The 26,933-nt window shown below is 39.6% G+C and overlaps 1 protein-coding gene and 1 long non-coding RNA gene across 5 annotated transcripts in view; one reads left to right on the top strand and one right to left on the bottom strand.

Moving 5' to 3' along the window:
* Positions 1-26,933, top strand: part of LOC133488476 (microphthalmia-associated transcription factor-like) — a 66,983-nt gene that overhangs the window by 14,763 nt on the left and 25,287 nt on the right. For 2 of the 4 annotated variants that reach the window (XM_061796372.1, XM_061796382.1), the window contains exon 2: positions 12,795-13,026. In XM_061796372.1, the coding sequence (XP_061652356.1) occupies positions 12,795-13,026 (232 nt within the window). Of the gene's footprint in view, positions 1-3,717; positions 3,993-12,794; positions 13,027-25,809; positions 25,959-26,933 lie in introns of those variants that run through there. The other 2 variants (XM_061796391.1, XM_061796401.1) reach the window with 2 other exon arrangements.
* LOC133488493 (uncharacterized) overlaps positions 12,926-26,933 on the bottom strand; it is a 33,490-nt gene continuing 19,482 nt past the window's right edge. Inside the window, exon 4 of the long non-coding RNA XR_009791669.1 lies at positions 12,926-13,057. This is a non-coding gene — a long non-coding RNA (uncharacterized LOC133488493). The remainder of the gene's footprint in view (positions 13,058-26,933) is intronic.

The following is a 26,933-nucleotide window of genomic DNA, read 5'->3' as shown; positions in this document are numbered from 1 at the left end:
CTCATCGTCTTGTACTCTGTTGAGAACAGCATTGCAAATATGGGGAGAGATGTCTCAAAATTATTTGCACGTGTTTTTCAAATCCACAAATATATCCACGATTCACATGTGTTTTTCAAATCCACTGTCATGGTTTGTATCAAAGGTTTTTTGGACTGGACCCAAAAGCAGACGGAGGCAGAGGAAGCAGTTGGTAATGGTTTATTTGGGATAAGCGCGATGTCAGGAATTCCAGGGCATGATGGTGGTCCGTAGGAGCAAATATATCCGCAATTCACGTGTTTTTCAAATCCACAAATAATTTGCACGTACACAAACATGTCCACGATTTACATGTGTTTTTAATGTTGTGTGTGCATTTATCATGACTTACCATATGTAAATGTAAAATTTTGCTTATGAATTGAATTGCCCCCCCCCCCTCCAAAACGAGTCATTTTGATTGGCTCACGAAAGCGATGTGTGCGGTCATGTGACTGCCTTGTGTCGTCTGATTGGTGAATTGGAGTCAAATAACATTAGTGATCATGTTATATTGGCGCAACGGGCACCCTATGCGGAAGTCGAAGATGGAGGCTAAAAACAGAGGCGCACACGCAAGAATGGATAAATAAAAGTAGCGACCGGCATGTCGATCATTGTAACAGAGTAAAAGTATCGATCCTTCTTCACATAAATACTCAAGTAAAAGTAACAAGTATGGTGCATTTAAAGTGCTCTGACAAGTACAGTTTATAGAAAATTTTACTGGAGTAAATGTAGCGCGTTACTGGCTTTGTCAGATGATCTATGTGAACGCAAGCAACATTTCAGGTACTAGAGTTAATAGATGAACAGTGCCAAAGATCCACACAGAGCCAGTAGATCGAATTAAACGTGGTGATTTTACAATTTACACCTTACCTTACAACTACATATAAAGCCTGAGTTTAACTGCTATGTTGAGATTATACTGTATAAATGGCAATCACATGCTCCTTTCACACTGATAACATCAATGTATAAATTTGTGAATTATATGATGTTAAACTGAGTCACTTTGAAATATCAAATAGTTATCTCATTTATAGACCTATGCACATTAAATTATTAGCCAGGTATGTCATGAATATAAACATACTGTATGTTATCATATAGTATAAAGACTGATACTTCTTTGATGACAGCTCGAATTGTGCAAGCATTTACAAATACTATACTGTAGTGCAGCGGTCCTACCTTCATTGCACCACGAACCGGCATAGAAGCAAGTTAAAAAAACGATTAATAATACAACTCACCATTATGCCGGGTGTCGTGTTAATTAGTGGGAGCCTTGCGCTTGTGTCTCTTCATTGGGCCTGTCCCATATGGGGTAATGGGAGACAATCAGAGGTGGGTAGAGTTGCCAAATATTGTACTCAAGTAAGAATACTGTTACTTTAGAATAATATGACTCAAGTAAAAGTAAAAAATAGCCTTCTAAATAATTACTTGAGTAAGACAAAGTAAGTACTCAGTGAAAAAACTACTCAAGTACTGAGTAACTAGTGAGTAACTTCTGAATCGGAGTATAATCCACCCATTTTTTGAACTGCTTATCCTCACTAGGGTCACGGGCGTGCTAGAGCCTATCCCAGCTATCTGCGAGCAAGAGGCGGGGTACACCCTGAACCGGTCGCCAGCCAATCGCAGGGCACATGGAAAAAAACAACCATTCCCACTCACGTTCACACCTACGGACAATTTAGAGTTTTTAATTAACCTACCACAAATGTTTTTGGGATGTGGGAGGAAACTGAAGTACCTGGAGAGAAAACCCATGAACCCTGAACTGGTCGCCAGCTAATCGCAGGGCATATATAAACAAACACTCACACTCACATTCACACCGACGGGCAATTTAGAGTCTCCACGCATGTTTTTCGGATGTGGGAGAAAACTGCAGTATAATATAAAATGAAAATAACTAAATAAAATATGAATATGCAAATTCAGATTTTGAGGGACAATATCGCTTAATCTAAAACATAAGAAATAAAATCTTTATAAAATAACAAATTAAGGCAAATTCCGCTCCAAGAAATGGTCTTATACACTATTGTTTCTTCTTGTTAAACAGCACAACACTGTAAGATCACCAGGCAGATTACAAAAACAGGAACAAGGCTGCAATGGGTATAAAAAGTATATACACCCCTTTTCAAATACCAGGTTGTGGACTTGGACTTGACGTTTAACTTGCTGTCTTCTTAGCCAGGTCACCATTGCAAAAGAGAATTTTTTTGAACTGGTCTTTTACCTGGTTAAAAAAAAGTTGAAATAAAATCTGGTTGCACAAGGATGCACTCCGTCTAATAACTGGCATGTGGCTGTTTTCAGAAGTAACAGATCACATTCAAACTCATGTTCAATGGGAGTCCACACATACCTGCCACCATTTCTATTTTTAAGTGGAAATACAAAATAACAACACATGCATAGGGCCTGACAGAAACATTACGACAAACAAACGAAGCCCAATAGAAGACTATGTGCAGACGTGACTTTCTTGTGTCGTTTGATTGGTGAACTTGAGTCAAACTACTGTGGTAATCACGAGGGAGGAGCAAATGAAAAATGAAAAAAATAGATCGTGCACGCATTTATTGATAAATGAAAATAGGGAGCTGCATGAAGATTATTGTAACGGAGTAAAAGTATTTGTTTCTTCTTAACATAAATACTCAAGCAAAAATAAAAGTATGCTTCATTAAAACTACTTTGACAAGTACAATTTATCCAAAATGTCACTTGAGTAAATGTAACGGAGTAAATGCAGTGTGTTACTACACACATCCGCAGACAATAATCCTGAAGTGTGGTATTTAAGTGCAGTCCACTCTGTGATTTGGTTTCGGTTGACAACATTGGAGAAAATCCTGCTGTGCAAAGATAGGATGTTCGAAAATAAAGCAAGGTATTCAGTTTTTTTAAGGCTTCATGGCCTCATTTGTGAGCCTATTGCCACATATTACGCAGAGTGGACTTGGTGCATGAGAATTAGCTGTAGCGATAAACCCGTGTTTGAAGTAGAAGTGCTGAAATTGTCTCTTAAATGGCGCTTTCTTTTTCTTGGAAGTTGTAGGCGCTACGTCTTCTGTCTCATTGTTTGGCCTTTTCCCCTTGCTGAAGAAGCTGTCCGAAGACATTTTCTTTGAGGTGGGGGGGGGGGGCTAATTTTTGCTGGGTTTACTTTTTACTACTGTATCATGTGACCGAGCGGAGGCACAGGCTGATGCACCTGATTTTCAAAATAGGAATTTCAGAATGTTTTGCTTAGTGTCTCTATCTGGCCCGATACCAAATTTCCGACAGACCTGCACTTATAGAGCAGTTTTTACATGTGCAACCAAGAACCTTATTGTTTGAAGGTTGTTCCTTAGTACTAAGATGCTTGAGATACCCGAGGTCAAATACTACATCAGTGTGGCTCACCTCATCCCAAATTTTAGCGGATCTTAGTTGGGGGTTGATCAGTGCAAACCCATAGTGTTTTTTTCAAGGTAATGTTTTCTTACTCAGATTCTCTTCTAGTTTATCCCAATTGGTATAACACGAAAAAGACTTGAGACACGATAAAACCTTAAATAAAAATGTCTTCAGATGGATTTCAAGGACCACTGACTAAACACAGCCAGCACTCACCAGCAGAGACTTATATCAGCAAGTGAAACGGTATCTGTGTGAGTTTGGAGTCTGTGCATTAGTGGGCAGAGTGTCGGGTGTGCGCTATTCCCTTCAGCTCGGGTGTGCTCAGACAGGGGCTGGTCCTCTGCCTTGGACTCTGCATGGCGATTGGCGAGCGCGGACAGGGCCCAGGAGCCTCCCCCCTCTGACACACTTTGAGCGCTGCACTAAGCGGCATGACTTTCACTGGGCTCCAAGGGCGGGCGGTGCACCTTCAGGAAAAAACAAACAAATATGGAGGCCGTCGGAGTGCAAGTGTACAGACCCTGCCCATTTGACTGTGTGTGAGTATGACGGCACAGCGGCTCGGATATGACAGGCATGTGTTAAAGTAAGGGATTTTGAAAGTGATTTTGGACTACAAAGTCAGTTAATCATGTGCTGTTTGTGTGGGGACAAATTTAACCACCCCCATATCAGGATTAGGTGTTGATGATTTCAAATAGTTTACAAACACCCACTTTTAAACACAAGAAGACAAATAAGAAGTCTTATCAATGTTGAGACACTTCTTTTTGGTTGAGGCTGTTGTACTATCAGTGCCCAATAGGTAGCACCATTCATTGTTCTTAATAGAGAGACTTCAAGCGTCCAAAATCAGGGGGGAACCCATGCACCCTCTGATTGCAATCTCACTTGTCCAATTTACAAACTGTAATTGCGTGGCTCTCCTAAGGGCTCTTCTTCCTCATGGGAAAGCAGCACAAAAGCTCTGACAACTTTCTTACAGAGTGCGACGATGGGGTAGTGCCAAGAAAAAAATTAATGAGTTGAATTGTTGGGGACCTAAGAACGTACAGCCATTTTATTTCTTCTTCTTGGTTTGTCCGTCTAGATTCACACAAACACAAGAGGATGTGCAAGCAGTAAAAATTAGGAAAAAAATGACGAGAGCTTTATGTTTCACAGTAATTTGACAAGAGGCCACCAAGGAAATGACAGAGAGCTTTTAATTAATGGAGATGCTTCAGGTCATTCATCCACACATAAATAAATACAAGCAATATTTTTTCTTTGTTGAAGTGATGTTTTTCTTTGTTGAATAGAAATTACGCAGAAATAATTTAATATGTTGTGTAGGGGATACAATTATTCATATTCCTGGAAACAAAATACAATATTTTTGCACCATACTTGGGCATCCTGGTAACTTCGACCATTATCTAGAGCAGTTTAAATGCTGGAGGCGGCCACAATTTGTAGTCAGCGCTACCAGGGGGGCCACATAGGACAGCACACTTCCTAATCAGATATGACAACAATGCCATTTTAAAAGGCACAATATGTGACTGTCTGTTTGTTTGTTTTTTATTATTCAACCAATGTACAACACAGTATTTTAATAAATTTCATGCTCAAATGCATAAAAGATTGACTGTTCAACAACAAAAGATTTAGCATAATCTGCTTCCTGTTCGGCGGCACAGTGACTGACTGGTTAGTACATCGGTCTCACAGTTCTGAGGACCCAGCTTCAAATCCAGCCTCGCCTGTGTGGAGTTTGCATGTTCTCCTCTGCCTGCGTGGGTTTTCTCCGGGTACTCTGGCTTCCTCCCACATCCCAAAAACATGCATGGTAGGTTAATTGAAGACTCTAAATGATCCATAGGTATGAATGTGAGTGCAAATGGTTGTTTGTGCCTTGCGATTGGCTGGCAACCAGTTCAGGATGTACCCTGCCTCCTGCCCGCAGTTAGCTGGAATAGGCTCCAGCATAACCGCGACCCTAGTGAGGATAAGCAGTTTAGAAAATTGATGGATGAATGCTTCCTGTTCTTCTTCTCTGATGGAGAAGACCCGGTGGAAGCGCTACTAAGCGATGTCTGTCATCTAGTGGTGAATGGTGTTATTACAGTTTAAAACTCCTCAGGTATGGTAGAGGAAACACATTTTATCCACCCATCCATTTTCTGTAACGCTTATCCTCACAAGGGTCGCGGGAGTTCTGGAGCCTATCCCAGCTATCTTCGGGTGAGAGGTGGGGTACACCCTGGACGGGTCGCCAGCCAATCTCAGGGCATATATAAACAAACAACCATTCACACTCACATTCACACCTATGGTCAATTTAGAGCAGGGGTGTCAAACTCATTTTAGTTCGCGGGCCACTGAACCATTCAGTTATGCATCCTTTGAAAATTTATACATAAAAATTTAATTTGTCACTGATGGTGTAGTGGTACACTCGCTTGACTTTGGTGCGGGCAGCGTGCGTTCAGTTCCCACTCAGTGACGGTGAGAATGTGAGTGCGAATGGTTGTCCGTGTCTATATGTGCCCTGCGACTGACTGGCGACCAGTTCAGGGTGTAGTCCGCCTTTCGCCCGAAGTCAGCTGGGATAGGCTCCAGCGCACCGCGACCCTAACCAGGATAAGCGGTGTTGAAAATGGATGGAAAAATTAAATTAAATTTGTGGCACTGCATGGAAAAAAACAACAACAAAGTTGCAACAAACCAACCTCTTTTGAAGTGAAGCTTCAGACTGAAATGTTGTAATATTCAATGTCTTAAAACATTTCTACAGGAGGTATTTATTTTCAGTGTGAACATGGCACACCATTTTATATTCGTGTGCTCCATTGTTTGGCCTTCACAAGTGCATCAATGTCATTTGTGTTGTCAGTGCACCCTCCAGTGGACAAAATTAGCAACAAAAGTTACTTTGATTGAAAAATAGTGAATTTAAGGAGTTTGTCCAACTATTTATTTTATTTTAAAAAGGGGTTTGGTGACAAAAAAAAGAAGGAGTAATATCTCAACATTAATAAAAGGGAAGACAATAAATTTTGTTTGATTTTAGTAAGAAACATGAAGTAGATGCTCATGATTTAGTGGTCCACATGGAAAAAATGTGGAGGGGCTTGATCAGGCCCCGGGCCTCGAGTTTGACAACTGTGATCAGGAGCAGTCTAATCAAATAGAAATTCAGATCATGAAATATGCATGAATTGAAAATGGTAATAATAATTAAGTTCATAAAGTGGCCTCATCTTGCTTTTCCCCCGCCTAACGATGTCCACTCGCTAAAATATGAAATCATTTCAACTCAAAATTTGGCCAGGGTATCATTGTGGGCTTAACTGTTCAAACATAGAACTCAAGAATGCTTCAAGGTACTCCAATCCTCTACTATGTGCCAATAATTGAATTACACTTCCGGTGATTCATAATCGCTCCCTTACACCCTGCAGTTTGTCTAATTCATGATATGCCAGAGGTCACTTCACCTGTGCAAGTGACTCAGCTAATTTCATGAGAAATTCACAGATACATTTTATATGGATGTAAACATGCATGTGGACTGATAAGGAAGTTTAAATTGTAGAGTTGAAAATCTCGATTTTATTGAAATGTGCTGTTTTTGTGGCCACGTGGTGGCAGCAGAGGTGATCTATACCCTCAAAACTCAGTTTGATGCACGCATTTTGAATTTTGGTGTACTTGATGGAATAGTCAACAGTCATTTGCTACCCTTGTCCCCCCCCCCCCCCCCCCCATGTTCTGAACCAACCAACAAGGTGTTTGGGGGGACTGTCATATTATTTTAATTTATTTGAACTGCATGCAACCCTCAACTCATATTTTTTTTATTGAATGGTTAACTGTAATCTGTTGGTAGAAACAACACTTCCCATGTTTTAACATTGCTGTGGGACGAATCCTTCCTTTGAATGTTTTCACTGTAGATGGCACATGATTAAATAATGCATTCTGTGCTACGATAACTGACGTAGATGATGATGTGACCATTCCTGGAGTGTCTTTTTTTTTTCTTCTCATCAACCCGTTCCCCTTGTGAGGATGCTTTGTTTTCTCACATCATTACTCACCAGTCTTGTGAGGTGGCGGGAGAAGCTGTTAAATTCTCTTGTGTGTTTGGAGGTGCTGCTGCACCTCGAGGTTGTTGTTTCAGAGTTGACAACGTGTATTCAAGATGCGGACTAGGATCTCTACAACAACTAGTTGAAGTTTCTTTTGTCTCAGACAATGACCACTCCTGCCCCCACCCCTGCAAAAAAGGATTATTCTTGACATGCATAATAATTCAGTTTGTGGAAGTCCGCTTATAAGCAGCCCGCAATGTTAACCACAGACTAGTGCATTGACCTTAACTTTGTGTCGCCAGCTGAGTTACAAAAAAGTCTTTCTTTAAAGGTCTATTGGTGATGAATGTTTATTTTTTCTCACAATAATATGAATATGTGATATGTCAATATAATATTCTGATTATTATTATTTTTTTAAAGTCAAGCATTGTTGAAGTACTTATTCTCCTCCATGTGTGAAAGTGAGAGGGATTGTTTTCACCCGTTAGTTGTTTGTTTTAGTTTGTTAATTGGTTTGTGTGTAAATTAGTTTGCAGGATTTTGAAAAAACAACACCACTGATTTCCTTGTAACTTTGAGGATGCCCGGTGGGACTGGCACGCAAATTGCTAGAACCTGCCAAAGGTTGGTGCACATCGGAAAGAAAACATTGGTAGAGATATTTGTTTTCTCTCATTTCTCAAAGCAACAAAAAAACAACTCTAGTGGAAGTGGGGAGAAAACAACTAAAAACAGGACATTAAATATGAAAATATTGGATCCAGTGACTTGGATTTAAAATTCTGTAATGAAAGAAACACAATCACCCTTGCAAACAATGGAATTATGCACTAGGAGCTTTAAAGCAGCTTTTAGGTTTTGAATGCAGTACAAAGAAAAGAGAACAAAGCTAAAAACTAAAATAAAGGCTCATTGAAGGTCTTTGTTTAGCTGCAGTTCAGTTGTGTGTTTAATCTACTAATCGATTAATCAATACTGTATATCCAGTGTTATTAATGTTTTATTGTCTTTATTATCATAATACGATACGGCTCTCTCTGGTACTGGGAAAAGTCGAAAGTTGTTAAAAATGTCATTTTAATTTTAGAAAACAGTAACGCGTGAGTCTGTAGAGCAATATCATACAATAGGCTTTAGCTCCCCACATGCTTGAAAAGGGTAGATGCTCGAGAAAATGGAGGAATAGAGAAATTTTTTTTATTGTGTTTTGCGTTCATGTTTACAGAAAAAGGTCCAACCCTGAATCTTACTCATGGTGCTAAAAACAGCTACAGCACTTCACAAAACATTCCACCCATCTCAAAGATTCTCCAAGTTTTTTTTTTTTTTAAATGGTCATAAAATGGGCTTCTTATGTGGAAATACACAAAGCGTAAAGTATTACATTACACTTAACATCCATTTGTCACACTCTGGTTGAAGCTGTTGGTTTGTTACCATGGCACCCGAGGGTGGAGCTAGAGCGTGCAACAAAATGAGCGTCTCCCCGGTGTTGCCAACTTAGTGTCTTTGTTGCTATATTTATTGACTTTTACCACCCTTCTCGCAACTATTCATCAAAAAAGTGGCAAGCAAAAAAATCAGGAGACTTCTGAAGACTCTGAGATTCCCTCTATAGCAGGAGATGCTCACACTTCCACATCCAGACTGCAAATGAACGCGGCTTGCATGTAGCCACCACGGGCTAATTTAACCATTCGGTAACATTACAAACAGATTACTTTTAGATGTATTTTGGGAAATCGGCAATCAAGTGGTTTAATTTCACACTTGGTAAGTGGGCAGAGATCCAACTATCTGTATACAAACAATTGATGATTTATTATATTAAACGGAGTCTTCTATTGCTTTGCTAGCGTCGTAGCAAAATAATTCATGGCTGATGAATTTTTACATCCTATGCCATAAATTAAAATTGCCTTTTTCTCAGCAATGTGGTTCAGTGAATTCCCACCAGGGGATCTTCCGCTCTTGTTAGCTGTTTTCATTTGCACACACACACACACACACACACACAACCTTTTACAATATTACGATAGAGATATTGATATTCAATTGTACTTTTACTACCACATTGCTACACACCCCTGTTCACATTTCAAAACTTTTTCCACCATTAATGTGACGTATATCCCGTAAAATTCAATTGTGAATTTAAATACTGGAAGTAAAAATAAAAAAAACTAAGATAATGTTTGTGCAAGTGTAATCTTCGTATAACTGGGGACGTGACTGTGTTCAGAATTAACCAGTCACATTCAAACTCATGTTAAATGGGACTCCGCATGCAACTGCCACAATTTGAAGTGCCTCTGACTAATAGCAAATAAAGTTCAGATGTTTAAGCAAGAAGAAAACAAAAATCAATACAACAGCTAAACCTTTTGGAGGCTTAATCGGAGATGGTGGCAGTTGTGTGTTGACCTCCATTTAACATGAGTTTAAATGTGACTGGTTAATTCTGAAGACAGCCACATCCCCAGTCAAAAGAGGGTGCGCATACTTGTGCAACCACATTATCTCAGTTGTTTACTTTGAGTTCCCCTCTCTAAAAGATTTTTTTTTTTTCCCCAGTAGAGTTGTACGGGTTATAGGTCACATTAATGGTGGAAAAAGTTTTTTTTTCATTATTTATTTTTGTCAATTTTTTTTAAATATGTAAACAAAGGGGCTTTTGAACAAGGGCGTGAAGACCTTTTATATCCACTCCATTTGATTACACGACCAGAAGCATTCATTGACAACACTTTGGCAGCAAGACTGATGAAAGATAATCCAGCTAAATCTCGTCTCAGAAATGAAGAAATAAATCCTGGTCAACAATGTTCTGCTTTATCTTATCCGTTGATCATGGCACCGAAAATGTGGTTTCTTTGCACTTACAGTATATCTTGTATTTTTGCTCTCGTCCAAGCTTCAGTGGGTGTGTCTTCAAACAATGAGATTATATTTATTGCTGGGAGGGAAGGAGAGCAATTATGGTATGTTGAGGGCCCAACACCCACTGAATACACGGCAGACCGAAGCTGTGTTTGACTCTGCTGGCTAATTAGTCCGATTACTGCACAGCTGCATTGGCCAGACGTTTTGCTGAGTTTTATCAAAAGGATCACTCACTCGATGAAGACTTCATCCCGACAACTTCTGCTTCAGCAGAGTCCCTCTATTTTAGGAGTGCCCGACTCTGTCTGGGGAGTAGCGGTCTAAGTTTGAAGAGAGTGGGAAAACTGAAAGAGCCCCTGTTGTTCCTCTTTCTTTCTGTTATGGAAAACGTTGTGTGTGTGCCACAGAAATTAGCTCAAAGCTGTTTTGGCCTTTAGTTTCATGTTTATTCCACTCCTTTTATCATGTTGGAGTGTATTTTAAAGACAAAGTGATGAGTATTTTATCAAGATCTCAAACAGTCCTTAGTGATAGAGCCTAGTGCCTAATGTAATACTGTACTGCTGAAATGTAGCAGGCAGGATTGTGGAATGCAAAGAAACCTTTGTTCAGCTGATAATAATAATCATCATCATCATCATCATATTTACAACACATAACCTCATCTTGTACTCCAGTCTTGTAACCGGCTAAAATGTATATTAAAAGTATTAAGAGTTTCCGCAATGATAAATATTGATGGGGTTTCTTCCGTGGTCCATGCTATTCCCCTCCAGGAAGGTGCATGGAAATCGGTCAGTCGTTCTTGTGTAATCCTCCACACAAACAAATGGTAAAAGACTCGACCACGAAAGCATTACCTCCTTTTTGGATTACATGGACTATGCATAGCCTTTGATAGGGCACGGAACCGTATTTGGTATTTTAAATTGAAAGAAAAGTTCAAAGTGATTTCTCCCAGTCAATCAGCAAAGAAATGTTTATTGATGAAAAAGTTGCTACGAGAGTTAATGAAAGATTTATTTTACATTAATGGATCATTACTATGAATACAATGATTATTAAGATTATTATTTACGAATGTAAACTCTGTGTATGACAATTTATTTGCTTGTTTTGTCTGCTGTTTCAAGTATTACAATAAGTGGTTGATATAGGGTAAGATAATGGTGATGCTTAGTTTGGGGTTTGTTGACATTTGCATTTTGCAATTTTGTCCCAGTTTAAAAATTGTTCCCAGGTGTTTTAATAATGTTTCTGTGAGATGCTTTTGTCAAAATACCTAAAGGATCAAGAATTACAACACACTTTAAACTCAATTTCTTAAGCCTCACTGAAATTAACCTGTTTTGAGAAGCAGTCTTAGTGAGCCACTGTGCACTCCACCTCCCGTCTGCTGTGGGGTTGAGTACGGCTTTTATTACCAGTGGAGTTCCCCGGGTCAGCAGCATCTCTTATAATGTTAACTGAAAATGTAAATAAATTCCTGAAGTTTACCCAGGTTTAAATGGATCTCTTAAAAAAGGCCAATGCCGATATCTTTCAAAATTCCAAATGTTGGCGCCGATAATCTGTCTATCCCTAAAAGGGACTGAAATATTTGTTCAAGAGCAAATACATTTTTTTCTATAATATATCCCTATAAGCATTTTCCCAGCAGGGACAAATCAATTGTGACACTGATTTAGGAAAACTATACTAATAGAATAGAAAAAGGCTATGTTGTCATTGCTTAGCGTACAACAAAAAAATGCAGAAAGGACAAATTGAGTGATGGTATCGAGTTTTGTTTTCTGTGATGGTGATGAATTGACCCACAAAATCCACTATTGGTCAAGTTCTTCTATTTTACTTATCAGTGTCCCCTCCATCATTTATGCTCACCACTGCTGCTAATCTCTACTTGCCTATGGGAAGGCAGTACTACAGCCTGTGAGGAAGGTACACGACGCAATGAGTACCAAATAGGACAGGCCTGCACCGGGAAAGTTAGGAGAGGACAGGATAGGAGCAATGAGCCAGGCAGTGCGACTGGTGTGTGGTGGGAGTGGCTATGTGGTATTAATCACCCCTGTATAGAATGTAAGTGTAAACGAGAGAACAGTCCAGGAAGATAAAGTTATCCCAAGTGCTGTGTATAGAAATTAGAGAGTGGCCCCAGACAGAATAACTAAATCCCACAGGTGTGTGTCTAGGGAGATATGATAGTGAATCAACACTGCTAATCTCTCACCATCATCTTGCTTGACGTCTCTCTCTTGGCCTGACCTCTCTCTGCCCTCTTGTTTATGCTCTTCATCTCACCTTTTCAATCCCCTTCTTTTCCCCCATCTGTCCCGCCTCAATCACCTGGCATCGTTCTCTCCTCCACCGCAGCCCGTCAGCGCAGCGTGGCGCTTCCAAGCCTCCTCTCAGCTCCTCGGCCACAACCTCGCGCATCCTGTTGCGTCAACAGCTGATGCGCGAGCAGCTTCAGGAGCAGGAGCGGCGGGAGCAGCGCAGGCAGCAGGACTCCCAGTACCCGCAAACCACAGCTACACAGACCCCTGCCATCAATGTCACCGTCCCTGCACCAGCCGCTGCACAGGTGCCCATGGAAGTGCTGAAGGTAAGACTCTCTCCAGTTCTGGTGCTTGATGCTGGAGCAGAAACAGGAGAATATGACACAAAGTGTGATTATTCACCTCAAACATTTCCATCTCTGGAATCAGTGTGTGTCATTGCTGCAGTCTGAGCAGTGTATTTATAGACTGTATTGACTGTGGTGTGTGAACTGTCAGACAATCACGGAATTACGAGTGTGTGTTTGGGGAAAAAAAAAAAAAAAAAAAAACAGGAGTGAGTGAAGTGTGTTAGAATGTGTATATGGGGATTATCTTTCCTGAGAGAATTCCTCTTTAATGCATGCTGTGCTTCCAGCCATTTGGATTTAGCCATCTTTAATCCTATTTGCTCAGCTACATTCACATCTTTTCATAGCTTTGATTCCCTGGCAGTGCGAGGGCCAGGAGACTCTTAAGGTTTTTCTGTACGAGTCTAGGCCAGAGCGTTTCAGGGTGCATTTTAACACCGCTCTTTGGTAAGTTTCCTTTTTGCCCTGTTGTCTTGTAAATATAGAAAGCAATGTATTGGGTTTTTTTTAAACATTGAAACTTTGCTTTTTCAAAGATGCTCTTAAAATAGTTATTTTTGTTTTGATTTTATTTTGAATCTCTCTGAAAATGTTTGTGTTCTGCAGTTTGTGAGGATATGCATCATTCTTGTGTGTGTGTGTGTGCGTGTAATATATATATGTATATATATATATATATATATATATATATATATATGTGTATATATATATGTGTGTGTATATATATATATATATATATATATATATATATATATATATATATGTGTGTGTGTATATATATATATATATATATATATATATATATATATATATATATATATATATATACAATGATCTATGATATATATATATATATAAAATTATCTATGATATATATATATATATATATATATATATATATATATATATATCATAGATAATTTTACACTTGAGACTATGTGAGTCCCAGGATGCACATGTCTGGAACCAATGAGTCCCAGTCCTGGAAAAATTAGTCCCTGCAACTTATCATCAAGGAATATAGATACAGTAATAGCGGTCCCGCTACATTGCAGATTTTGAGTTGTACATTTGTAAAGTATTTTTGTGTTATTCACTGCTCTTGCCCTCTCTCAATATATTATGTTTCAGCCTGCCACAGTAGCAAATTTTTTAGGATGATATATTTTCCCAAACGATAGTATCGTTGATGTTTTTTTATGCCGCTGATATAATGATATAACATATGGCATAACAATTCAAATTATTATTCTTTTTTCATTTTTAAGAACAACTTAAACTTTCAATTCTAAAGAACATTGAACAATAGCATTGTAATGTAGAACAATAAATGAAATATCTTTGATAAATAAAAAATATAAATAAAATAGACTTATGGGCTCTCTTTGCAGAAAATGCACTTAAACAAATATTAAACATTTGCTACATCGGTATAGAGTCATTAACCCACTAAAGAGGCCTGAAAAATTTTCTTAAAGCCTGCCAAATTTGAATGAATAAAAAAAAAAAAAAAAACGTTTTAACAATGTCACCGCGGTCGAGTGAGGTCTTTAGCTCCAGCCCTTAGCTTGCTAGCCCGTTAGCTTGCAGGCTAGCGAGTGTAATAAACAGATAACTTTCCCTTAAATGACCCAGTTGTGGTTGTGTTACAAACACCGTTCTGCCAACAACTTGCTGCGTCATGAGCGGCGCGGCGGGTGTTACCACAACAATGAAAACTTATCGAGTCCAAAAAAAACTCCCGTGTCCATTGTATGGAACGATAACCTGTCCCACTCTGCCTCTGATTGGCTAGCAAGAAGGATACATACTTTCGATGCACTGTGTGTGGAAGCTCTTTACCAACACACACACACAGACACATATAGTGCATGTAGGGTGGGTCTTAAACCTTGAGTCTACGGACGCAGAATGAATGCTTCATGTGTCCCTGCTAATTTTTGTGGGTCTCAGACACGGGACGCACATCAAACGAGATCCTAGTGTGTGTGTGTGTGTGTGTGTGTATGTGTATGTATGTATGTATGTATGTATATATATATATATATATATATATATATATATATGTCCCATAATAACTATATGCACTTTTTGTACTTTTTTTTTCTTGGTGCATTAGCAGACCACATAGAAAATGGCCAATCAAACTATTTTGTTTCGTATTTGTTCGGATTATATCCATCCATCCATCCACTTTCTGAGCCGTTTCTCCTCACTAGGGTCGCGGGCGTGCTGGAGCCCATCCCAGCCGTCATCGGGGAGGAGGCGGGGTACACCCTGAACTGGTTGCCAGCCAATCGCAGGGCACATAGAAACAAACAACCATTTGCACTCACAGTCACACCTACGGGCAATTTAGAGTCTCCAATTAATGCATGTTTTTGGGATGTGGGAGGAAACCGAAGTGCCCGGAGAAAACCCACGCAGGCACGGGGAGAACATGCAAACTCCACACAGGCGGGGCCGCGGATTGAACCCGGGTCCTCAGAACTGGGAGGCTGACGCTCTAACCACTGTTCAGATTATAATAGCTACTAATTTCAAATGCCATCGACATCATGGCTGCATAAGGAATAATAAGCCTAACCTTTAGAAGTCATAAGACTGCTAAGAGGGACATACTGTATCGAACCAAAGATGGATGTATCGAACACAGTGCACATAAAGGTGTAGTGTGTATAATCTCACATTGCGTGTGTTATAAAGGGCCCATACTCTGGCAGCTATTGAGTAATCTTTGTTGAACTAAATCCATCCACAGCACATTGAGAGATTTCATGGTTGCTTGCTCAGCCACACTTTCATCACTAGTTGGATGTGTGTGGCATGGGCAGGCCATGGTGCTGAAATACAGTATATGGGCCACAAACACTGGTCCTCTCACGCAGCATCAACCTAATCTGCAGCGCTTCGAGAGCTTTAGGGCGCCCCCTCCTCAAACCCTCACCTTGTGTACAATACGCCGTGTTGGAGTTATTTTTCTGGTTTGGCAAGAGCTTACAGACATTCTTCGCTGACTGAAGTTGTCAAATGAAAAGGCCGTTCCAGCTTGGCGCTGTTGAGCTGGGTTAACCTTCTCCCCCTGTCTGTGGGTAGATTAGCAGAGTGCGCGCAAAGATCAGGGGTACCAGGCAGAGCTGCTGGACCTCAAAAAGTGCAAACATTAAACTCAGATGAGTTTATCTAAAGACTGATTGGACCTTTAATTAACCAAGTGACCCTTGACCTTCCCGGGTATAAGCAAGGGATCAGTTTAGGGATCAAGACAAAGGAGAGCACAGCCTTGCCACACACCGAAAACTAATTCAGTGAAGAATGCTCGTAATTAGCCCATGCCGCTTTCATTCCACTGCATATTCAAGAGAAAAAAAATACATCTTTGAAATGTTTTATAGGATAACTTCCTAAAAGGGTTAGATGTGATTTCTAGATTTTTTTTCCCGGGGGATTTATGGTACCTCAAAAAGAACAAAGTCCTGTACATTTTCTCTTGAATTATACAATCAGTAACTCGTGACCCATATGCCTCACAAAGTATGCAAAAATTGCTTATCAACATTGGTAGTGACCTTAAGCTTTAAGGAACTGTACAGAGGTGTATAGCAACAATATCAAAGAACTTGGCATTCAGAGAACAGAAAAACTATTTTAATGAGAAGAGTGTCAATGTCATTGAGTTGGTGACCCAGTCGGCTTCTTTAGTCATGTTGAATATTGGTGGACCAGCCAGAACTGTTCCCATATTGTGTAGCACTAGTGTTAGTGCTAACATTACTGTTTAATGAGTGCAGTGCTTGTACAAACTTTGCTGCACACTAATATGGTCAGACACTGTTTGATTAAAACATAATTTCTAAAAAAGCATCAACATTTGTAAACCTGCAAATTTAAAAAAATATTTTTCATTTTACGTCAGGGCAGATTTACTTGGATGTCTCTTTCCAACATGGTAAATCACAGTGCTTGACATAAAACACAAACACTTCGAGGGTGTAAAAAAACAAAAAAAACAACTGCAAAATAAGACAAAGGAGGAATATAAACAAGCAAAAAAATAAATGGACGGGAAGTGACAATGCAGAATTAAATCTCAATGAAAGCCCTTAAAGTTGGCATGAAATAAAGCAGTAATTCTCAACTGGAGGGTCATAAAGCTAGTAGCTGGCAGTCCTCAGTTTTACGATGGTGCCAAATGGTGTGCAATGAACTAGTAGTCACACAGCACAAGAAGGCTAAGTTACCGCTGTACAGTTTTTCATCCAGCCATCCATCCATCCATTTTCTTTACCGCCTATCCTCACTGAATTGTTTTAGATTTATGGCCTGGAAGTGTTTTTTTCCCCATACAAATAACTGTTTTTAGGGTGGGTTAGTGATAGACGACGTGTTCCGATTCAGGTACAAAATCCTGATTGTGTCACTGTCGTTGGAACAAAACTCCATCGTAAACTGAGGACTCTTATACTGTACAGTGAAATATTCAACAAGCATCCTACGTCTGACTTGTCTTATTTTGACTTATTTTGAAAAAAAATAAAAATAAATTATATATATATATATATAGAGAGAGAGAGAGAGAGAGAGAGAGAGAGAGAGAGAGAGAGAGAGAGAGAGAGAGAGAGAGAGAGAGAGAGAGAGAGAGAGAGAGAGAGAGAGAGAGAGAGAGAGTTTTCGTTCACATGATTGATATTTGTTTTTCCCGTGTTGTACGTCAAGATTGGGAGGATAACCTATGCTTGAAACGGAAAGACGAGTAGACTGACTCATGTTTGTTTTCATGTGTTCGCTTTTTCCTAATTGGTGAAGATAGGTTATACTGTATATTTTCCAGTCTCCTTAAATGTGCTAAGATGAGGGCTAAAATGTTGAGAGTTGAGACAAACTTTGGATGCGGTAGCAGATATGACACGATATCGAAGCCGTCAAAAATAACTATGATCACAAGACAAATTCAAACATCTCTCACCGCCCAACTGTGTACGAAGACAAGCTGAAATAAAAGCAAGACTGTTTAACTTAATGACCCAGAATAGTTGACAACTTGGCTTACTGTAGCTAAAACAGCATTGACTTCACCTAACATTAGCCTGAAAGCTAGACAGTAGTTAGCATGGTGGGAGTCAGATGCCATTCCAGGAATCAAATAATCCTACATTTCTGACATGTATGTGTGTTTAATATAATACCACGGCAACAATCGACCGATATCCAACGTAAGATCCACATTTTATCAATCTGTTACTGAAGAGTACTGAACTAAAATGTAAATATCGAAAATGGAGACATACTGTATGCACAGTGTGTAACGTGTGTTCTAACGTTGTTAAGTGTTAGAGCTTACATTTCATGAAATCTTTAGCACAGACATGGATGTATGGACTGGATGTCTAGCTGGATTGTAATAAGCAGCTCTGCTGGTTCATGAAAGCCACACTCTCGATGTGTTCTTTGACAAATGTTCAGTCTTCTCGCCCTGATTCCAAATTAGCGCTGATAAATGGTCAAATGAAACTTTGTCCCTTTCACCTGTACTGTTGGAGCCAAACACTGCACAGTAATTCACCATTGTTTGACGTCAGCAATCAAATTAATCTCTTCAAACACTCAACCAGCACCGGAACAAAACAATGCGTCAACCTCCAACATGGTTGGCCAGGAGCATTTCCAGAGGTCCGGGACATAATGGGAAAACTTTGAACATGTAAACATTGTGTTACAGACTTTGTTTTTAACTTCTATAAGTGGGTCGCGACTTTGAACAAAAGAGTAATGTATTTCCCAGGGTGACAACAGTTGAGAACTACTCAATTAAAGTTTTATTTCCTCGAGAATTACCTTTGCACTGATGATGATTGAAGGTTGCCAATCTTTCTATGATGTAGTTGTTCTCCAAAGGATCACATTTGTTGTAGTGAGAGCATGATAGCAGCTTAGCCGTCACACAAAGTGGTCTATTGTTGCTAATGCTTCCTTCTTGTTTAAGTATGCTGCAGGAACATCATGGAATGCCCAAAAGCATACAAGTCAAAAAATAATCACACGTCCCCTCCAAAGTACAACAGCATGCTTTGTGCATGTTTCTGTTGAATGTTTTCTGTTCTGACTCTAAATGTCTTGTTGCTGATGCCTTCAGGGGCTGCTAAAGCCTCCAAAACCATCTGAAAAACAACAAGCTGTCTTCTTTGCTGTGGCTTCAAATGCAGTCACTAAACCCCCTGCTCTTTTTTTTTTTTTTTAAATCTTTACTATAAAGTATTTAGGGCGGCACGGTGGACGACTGATTAGCACATCTGCCTCACAGTTCTGCGGACCGGGGTTCAAATCCCAGCCCCGCCTGTGTGGAGTTTGCATGTTTTCCCCGTGCCTGCGTGGGTTTCCTCCCGATACTCCGGTTTCCTCCCACATCCCAAAAACATGCGTGGTAGGTTGAAGACTCTAAGTTGCCTGTAGGTGCGAATGTGAGTGCAAATGGTTGTTCGTTTGCATGTGCCATGCGATTGGTTGGCGACCAGTTCAGGGTGTACCCTCTTCTTGCCCGAAGATAGCTGGGATAGGCTTCAGCGTGCCCGCGACCCCAGTGAGGATAAGCGGCACAGAAAATGGATGGTATCCTTTCATATAGCCCACAACAAGTGAGATTTGTAAATCCTTTATGTAGATTCGTAACCAAAATTCACAATGAAAATCACCTTTTCTGCGTACTGACTCATGACAGAATTCTTTGTTGTTGTTGTTTTTTTACCTCAGTCCGCGTAGTTTTAAAGAAAATCTCCAGTATGTGTATTGACAGTACTGGGACATTCTAGTCTAAAGCCTGCTTCCCCCAAGGGGGTATAATAAACTCTGGCAACTGATTTTTTTTTTTTTATTAAGCGTGTATGATAAAATAAGAAAACCTTGAGGACGAAAATAAGTTTGAAAACCTCAAATCCTGATTTTTCCACATGATAAAGCCAACAGACATTGAGAGGGGAACATGTTATTCTAAGGTCAGGGTGTACATTAACTGATGATGACAATTTGCTTAAGGGTTGCAATGCAGCTGAAGGATATTTACTTAAGTGAATGCTAGTTTGGCGGGGAAAGGAAGTACAAATGCACATGCATAAAATATTACAAAACACTTAAGAGTTCATTTCATTTGCTAATCTACAACTAATCCGGAAATCAACATTAATTGACAACACCAAAATAATCCTGTGGTGAGAATGACACAAACACTTTTGAAAACAGCTGCAAGTAACTCCCTGTGTAGATGTGGACCTGCGGCTAAGTGTGAAGTAAAAATTCTCTGGTTGTATGGAAAAAAAAATAAAAATAATCTTCAGTGTCATGATTTAATAGATTTTAATAGATTCATGGACAGTGGACCGATGTTGAAATGAAAGCTTAATGACTAGAAATAGGTTACAGTTACACCATCTCTGAAGTACTTGACAGTTTACAGTATCTTGCCATCTCCTCCCGGTTGCCTTAAAACAACAGTATGTACTGTATTGGTATGCATAACCTTAAAAAAGAGGTTGAAATATTTTTAATGTACACTGGTTTGTAATTTAGAGAAAAGTGTCTGTCATTGCCATTGGTGACCTGGGTTCACCTTCTTGTTAGTGCTATTTTTCTATGCTAACATAACTGTAATGTCAATCCATCCATCCATCCATCCATCCACCCTAAGACTGCACGGCAGTCAATCGCGGGGCACATACAGACAAACAACCAACAAGCTGCAAACAGATGACTAAATGGAGATTTGAACCCAGCTATCCTGACTCCAAAAACCACTATTAAGTCAAGTCATTTGTACTTCTATAGGAACAATTCACAACTGAAGTTATCTCAAGACACTTTACACATTGAGCAGATCAAGAACAACATTCCTCATGCATTACTGTTACACCATACGACCCAAATTTCAATCAATTAATTGCACTACAAAATAGAGCATTTAATCAAACTTTTGTATTTCTGCACTCCTGTTGACACAGAACCGTTCTCAGTGTCCTTATTTTTGACACATCGATAACACTGATTCATTGAATGTGAACCAGAACGTAAGGCTAACAATATGATGAAAGAGGCGAGACCGCATTGCTTGGCCGGGTGGTTGGAAAGTTTTTTTTGTTTTTTTTCCTTCTTTTTGTTAACTGGCCGAGGGAAGCATGAAGAGCATAGTTGTATGCAAATTGTGTAACAAAGACTTATCACTGAAACACATCAAGCCTACGGCGTCACCTTAATTCAAAACATGTTGCAGCAAGCATGGACACCAGAGCGTCAGCAGTCCGAGTACAAGTTTGTCTCTGTAGCTGGTTGAAAGAGGAGAAAACTAGACTTGTTCTGTAACCAATATTGCAACAGTGACTTTTGCTTTGGATTTTGGGAGAATAAAATAAATTTCAAATTAAAGCATTGATATTGTCTCAAATATTGTTGTTAGATTAACATGTAATTAAGCACTACAGTGGAGTAGTGTTTACCATGTCTTCCTCACAGTCAAGAGGTTCTGTTTTTGAATTTTGGCTTTGTGGTGCAGGGGGAGAGCCAGAAGATTTTCAGTAGTGGGGCCAGAGTGAGACTAGAGGTCATTTCGGGGTGACACAGAACGCGTAACGTGTTTAAAATTGCATCTATAAAATAAGGGAATAATTAAGGCACATATACACTATATCTATGTTTTTTTTTTATAATCCAGCCAGGGTTGAATGATCAAATACACATCCAATGTATGACCTTTTCTTCTTGCAAATAAGGACACAACTAGAGGCCAAAAAAATGTCTTGTAAATTTGACACAACATAGAGAAGTCTTTTATAAACAGCCTGCCAAATTAGAATGAATAAAAAAATCACCATGTATGTAAAATAAGGCTCTGAATCATGAAAAATAAGGCCTGCCCTCGAGCTGCAGGACTGTATGGGGGTGTCCACTGGAGGCGCTGGAGACGAGCCCTTCACCTGTCAATCAATTACTTTCGCCCGTACGTTATGTGCTCAAGTGTCTGTAGTCAACTACTGGCTGAATAACGTGTGCTGCTGTGATTATGGTTAATAAACCCTTTACTTTCCCATGTCTCTGTTATCTCGGGGACTAACACACAACAGCTCAGAGTGAGGCGCTGATGTATTAAACAAAGACGATGTGAAGCCGTCTAACTCACTCCCTGCATGAGCTGCTTGTATGTCACCACAACAGAGAAACTAGCCTAAATAACACAAAACACATCACGGAAGGTGCATTTTTCAGGTTGTAGGCATAGATTGATGGCTAACTGCTTGGTGTAGTGGTGATTGAAATGGGCCGAGCTATTATTACTAAGTCGTAACACTGGCAAATAGCCGTAGACGGCAATCGTGAGTTAGAGTATAGGCCCAATTTTTCCAGTTTATTTTTAATTGGAATTCATGCAGTTCAGTGTCTCATTGTACTGTGAAATGAAAGCACAGGACAAATAAACAATTTATGTGACCTAAGAAATCATACAATCAATCTATAAACCAAAATGTATTTTAAACCTTTAACTCATTAAAGTAGCAACCTTAGGCAGATATAACAGCTAAACACATTCACGGCATTCTTTCAACAAAGGAAATAAATATTCCTTAGAAAGCACTGCCAGGGTGCTTTGCGCTCACTCTTCTGTCCAATTCATCCCAAACCAGCTTGATGGGGTTTAAGTCTGAAGACTGTGGCTTTTCTATATTGTTGGAAACCCTGACATTTTCCAACAATATATGTGTAACAGTCTAATTTTGACCTGCCAAGACCAGCATTTTAGCGAACAGGTTAGTGTCTCCATTTGCGCAGCTAACCTGTTTTTCCTCCGTGCATGCTATATATTGTTAGAAATATCCAGTCACAAATGATAGTTACACATGGCGAAAATTGACCATCTCACTGTACAGTAGCTAACTTGTATTAATCTGCTCATCTCCCGTTGACTGTTTTGAGTTACACACACACATAGTCCTTCTTTTCTACTTTAGTTGAGCCCTACCCTAGTTGTACTGGCCTAAAACCCATGTGCTGAGATGAAATGCTTCCTTAGTGTCTTGTGACTCTGAAGACATATTATGCCTTTGAAAGAAATGCAATTATGGACAAAAAGAATGCAATACAAACACACACACGACGGGGGTGGCCAATGGAATTGCCAGGTTTCAGTCTAGGGAATCCACGGCCACCTCAGGCCAATCCCTAGAACTGCCCTGGTGTGGAGTTTCTGTATGGGTTTTCTTTGGGTACTCTGGCTTCCCACCGAATAATAAAAAAATAAAAAAGTACACGCAGGTTAGGTTCATTAAATCTCAATTTCCCGATGGTGTGAATGAATTTTGTTGTTGTAAATGTGATTGGCTGGCGTCCAGGGTGTACCCACCTCTCGCCCACAGTCAGCTAGGCTATGCTCCAGCTCACCCGCGGCCCTAATAAGGACCAGCACTATAGAAAATGGATAAGGAAAAGCCTCTGAACAATCAGATTTTTTTTAACTATGTCCCACAAATAGCTGTAACACACATTAGTTAGTTTTTGTCGTTTGTTGTAGTAATTTGTAGTAAGAATTGGTTCCTTAACTTCTGACCATGTCTTTTTTTGGTTACAGAATGTCTTGTTTATACTGGGACAAATGTAACTGTGTACATGTGTCGTTCCATTTTGTGTGAGTTGTGCAAGGAGAGATATAAGGAAAGCTTTTCTCTTTTTACTATTTACTACAGTGGTCACAGAGCCCAATTGATTTCTGATGTGCCTGTGAGAGGCGCATATGGTTAAAAACCATAGCTATCTTCACATTTAGCATCACAAAAGCCAACGACAGAGGGGTCACAAGGTTATTCGAATTGATGCGAAAGCAGTTTGTGTGAGAAGTCAAGTTATATTGCAAATGTGTCTTAAAATGGGCAAAATAAACCAAATACTGTATACATAAACTGTAAACATATACTGTACAAAATGTTTGGCGCGTTAGCTGTTTGGGCAACATGTTTGCAAAACATTTTGGATAACTTAACCATAATTCCTTTTTCTGTGCAGTTTTTTGGTTTTCACTTATTATTATTTGCTTATCCTAACCTTGTTTTCTTGGACTCTCCTCAAGACTTTCCTGCCTGGCTCAAACCCACTTCCACTCACAAAGCTGCTCTGAATGGACTATTTAATTCCCCAAATGTCGTGCTGGTTAAATTACATGCAATCATCAAAATAATAATAGTATTAATAGGTCTGGGTCCTACTGACGGCCCACTGACCAAAAGGGATGAAGGACCAACAAGTATACAAAAAGGTTTAGTCCTCAAGAGACTTACAGTATTTTATCTTATCCTCGAAAGGTTATCTTTTCTTCTCTATTAAAGTGTTGCCACTAAACCATAATTTCTCTCATGGAATCAATAAAGTTGATTAAATCTACATAAAATACCTAACAACTGATGAAATATTCAGACTGATATCAGGGAGTTAGTAGAATGCTGTTTTTTTTTATTATTGTGGTCGCGGACTTTAAAAACTGAAACAATAGTTGCAAAATGTTGTCAAAGGTTTAACCCAATTTGAATTTATGATCATGAAAGAATGAATTATAATTCCTTGTTTGTTTACACCTGTTTGCACTCGGGCTTGCACATTTAAGGGGTCAAGTACAGTATATTTATCTGGATTAGGCCTCTGAATAACAACATTCAGTCTATTTTCAGGATTAATTTAACTAATAATGCCGGAGTGCTCTCTATTTGTAATGCAAGGCGACTCCAAGCTTCTTGCTTTTATCCCTATATACAGTACAATTGATTAGTACTGCTGTACCAGTTAAAACGTCTGAACTGAATGAAGTCATCAGTCAAAAGATAACAAAAAATGTCATGTAGTTTAATTCACTGGTGAGTAATTCCCATTCTTTGCCACGGGAATATTGAAGTTCCTCTGAGTCAGTCACTGATGAGCTATAAATATCTCAAGACCCTCTACCCCCTCAGTTTTGTCGTTTTTACAACCCTATAATGGCAATTTGTTGCCCAAGGTGAGAGCTACCTGCAGGACGTGTGTTAACGCACCTCACATGGGCACTGAGACAATAATATTGTATCCCAGCATGAAGAAGAGAGCGTTTGTATTTTGTGAGAGTCACAGGAACACAAGATCTGATTGTATGACAAGTGGAAGGAAAGATACTGATGCAAAACACTAGATTTATTTTAATCATTTTTTTTTCTGGGTTAACCGGCACAGCACTCTGACCTTGCAAAATATATGATTTGTCTGTAGCCTGAAAAGCGGCAGAAGTATCCAAGAGTTCAACCCCAGCCTGGGACCCTTTTAGCCACCTACATCCCCCATAGCAAAAATAGTCATGCAAAAAAGAAGAGGCGCAGTGTTATTGATTATGTCTGATGTTACAAATTAAAAGTAGGAAACAGTGGAATTGAGGATATAGCTAACAAAGGTATAATGGGCTTCATTATGTATGCTTTGCTGACATGGCCTCACTTGCTGAGCATCCAACGGGTTAAACAACTGGATGGGGCCAAGTAAAAGCCCCAGGCAGGTTTCAGCCGAAGAGGTGGCCTTCGCCAAACAAAGGCACTAACTGTTAGTGCAGCATCCTCACGTCAAGTGATACGCCATAAAGGCATAACTTCAGTTTTTACATGAAACAACACAAATTTGAAAAGGCTCATTGTGTCCGCCGGCATTCTCTAACACGTGTAACTAATGGGTTTTTTCTCGGCATTTAAAGATAAGCCGGCAGTGGCTTCCCTCGCAGACGCCTCAGTCCTGAGAAAAGAAGCAGTGACGGTCCATCGTAGCATAGATCTTAGTTGAATTCTGAAATTCAAGAGTCTGGCTCTTGGACTGGACGTTTTAAATAAGTGTATATAATGCTTGAGATGCTTGGATATCACCCTTATGAGGTACGTTTGTTTTTCATTTATATTGACAATATAAATTGTTTGTTTAATGTCTTTGCACTGAACAATTTAAACACTTTGATGAGTGATATTCAACACAACCTTTTAAATTTATTTAGCATAGATCCACAGACATTGGATGAAACTTAAGACTGATACACCCAACTGCTTTTTACCCTTCACCACAGTTAGTGTTTTCCTCTTCATAACCATTTTTTTGCTGCTTAAGGCACACACACAAATACCGTGTGTACGGAAAGTATTCAGACCCCCTTAAATCTTTCACTCTTTGCTATATTGCAGGCATTTGCTAAAATCATTTTAGTTCATTTTTCCTCATTAATGTACACACAGCACCCTATAGTGACAGGAAAAAAATGAATTGTTGACATTTTTGCAGATTTATTAAAAAAGAAAAACTGAAATATCACACAGCCATAAGTATTCAGACCCTTTGCTCAGTATTTAGTAGAAGCACCCTTTTGAGCTAATACAGCCATGAGTCTTTTTGGGAATGATGCAAGTTTTTCACACCTGGATTTGGGGATCCTCTGCCATTCCTTTTTGCAGATCCTCTCCAGTTCTGTCAGGTTGGATGGTGAACATTGGTGGGCAGCCATTTTCAGGTCTCTCCAGATATGCTTCATTGGGTTTAAGTCAGGACTCTGGCTAGGGCATTCAAGAACAGTCACGGAGTTGTTCTGAAGCCACTCTTTGGTTATTTTAGCTGTGTGCTTATGGTCATTGTCTTGTTGGAAGGTGAGCTTTCGCCCCAGTCTGAGGTGCTGAGCACTCTGGAGAAGGTTTTCGTCCAGGATATCCATGTACTTGGCCGCATCCATCTTTCCTTCAATTGCAACCAGTCGTCCTGTCCCTGCAGCTGAAAAACACCCCCACAGCATGATGCTGCCACCACCATGCTTCACTGTTGGGACTGTATTGGACAAGTGATGAGCAGTGCCTGGTTTTATCCACACA

The sequence above is a fragment of the Phyllopteryx taeniolatus genome, chromosome 1 (assembly GCF_024500385.1).
Source record: "Phyllopteryx taeniolatus isolate TA_2022b chromosome 1, UOR_Ptae_1.2, whole genome shotgun sequence".
NCBI classification, from domain to species: Eukaryota; Metazoa; Chordata; class Actinopteri; order Syngnathiformes; family Syngnathidae; genus Phyllopteryx; species Phyllopteryx taeniolatus.
Note: the sequence above shows the minus strand (reverse complement) of the source record. Positions and strands in the feature narration are given on the sequence as shown.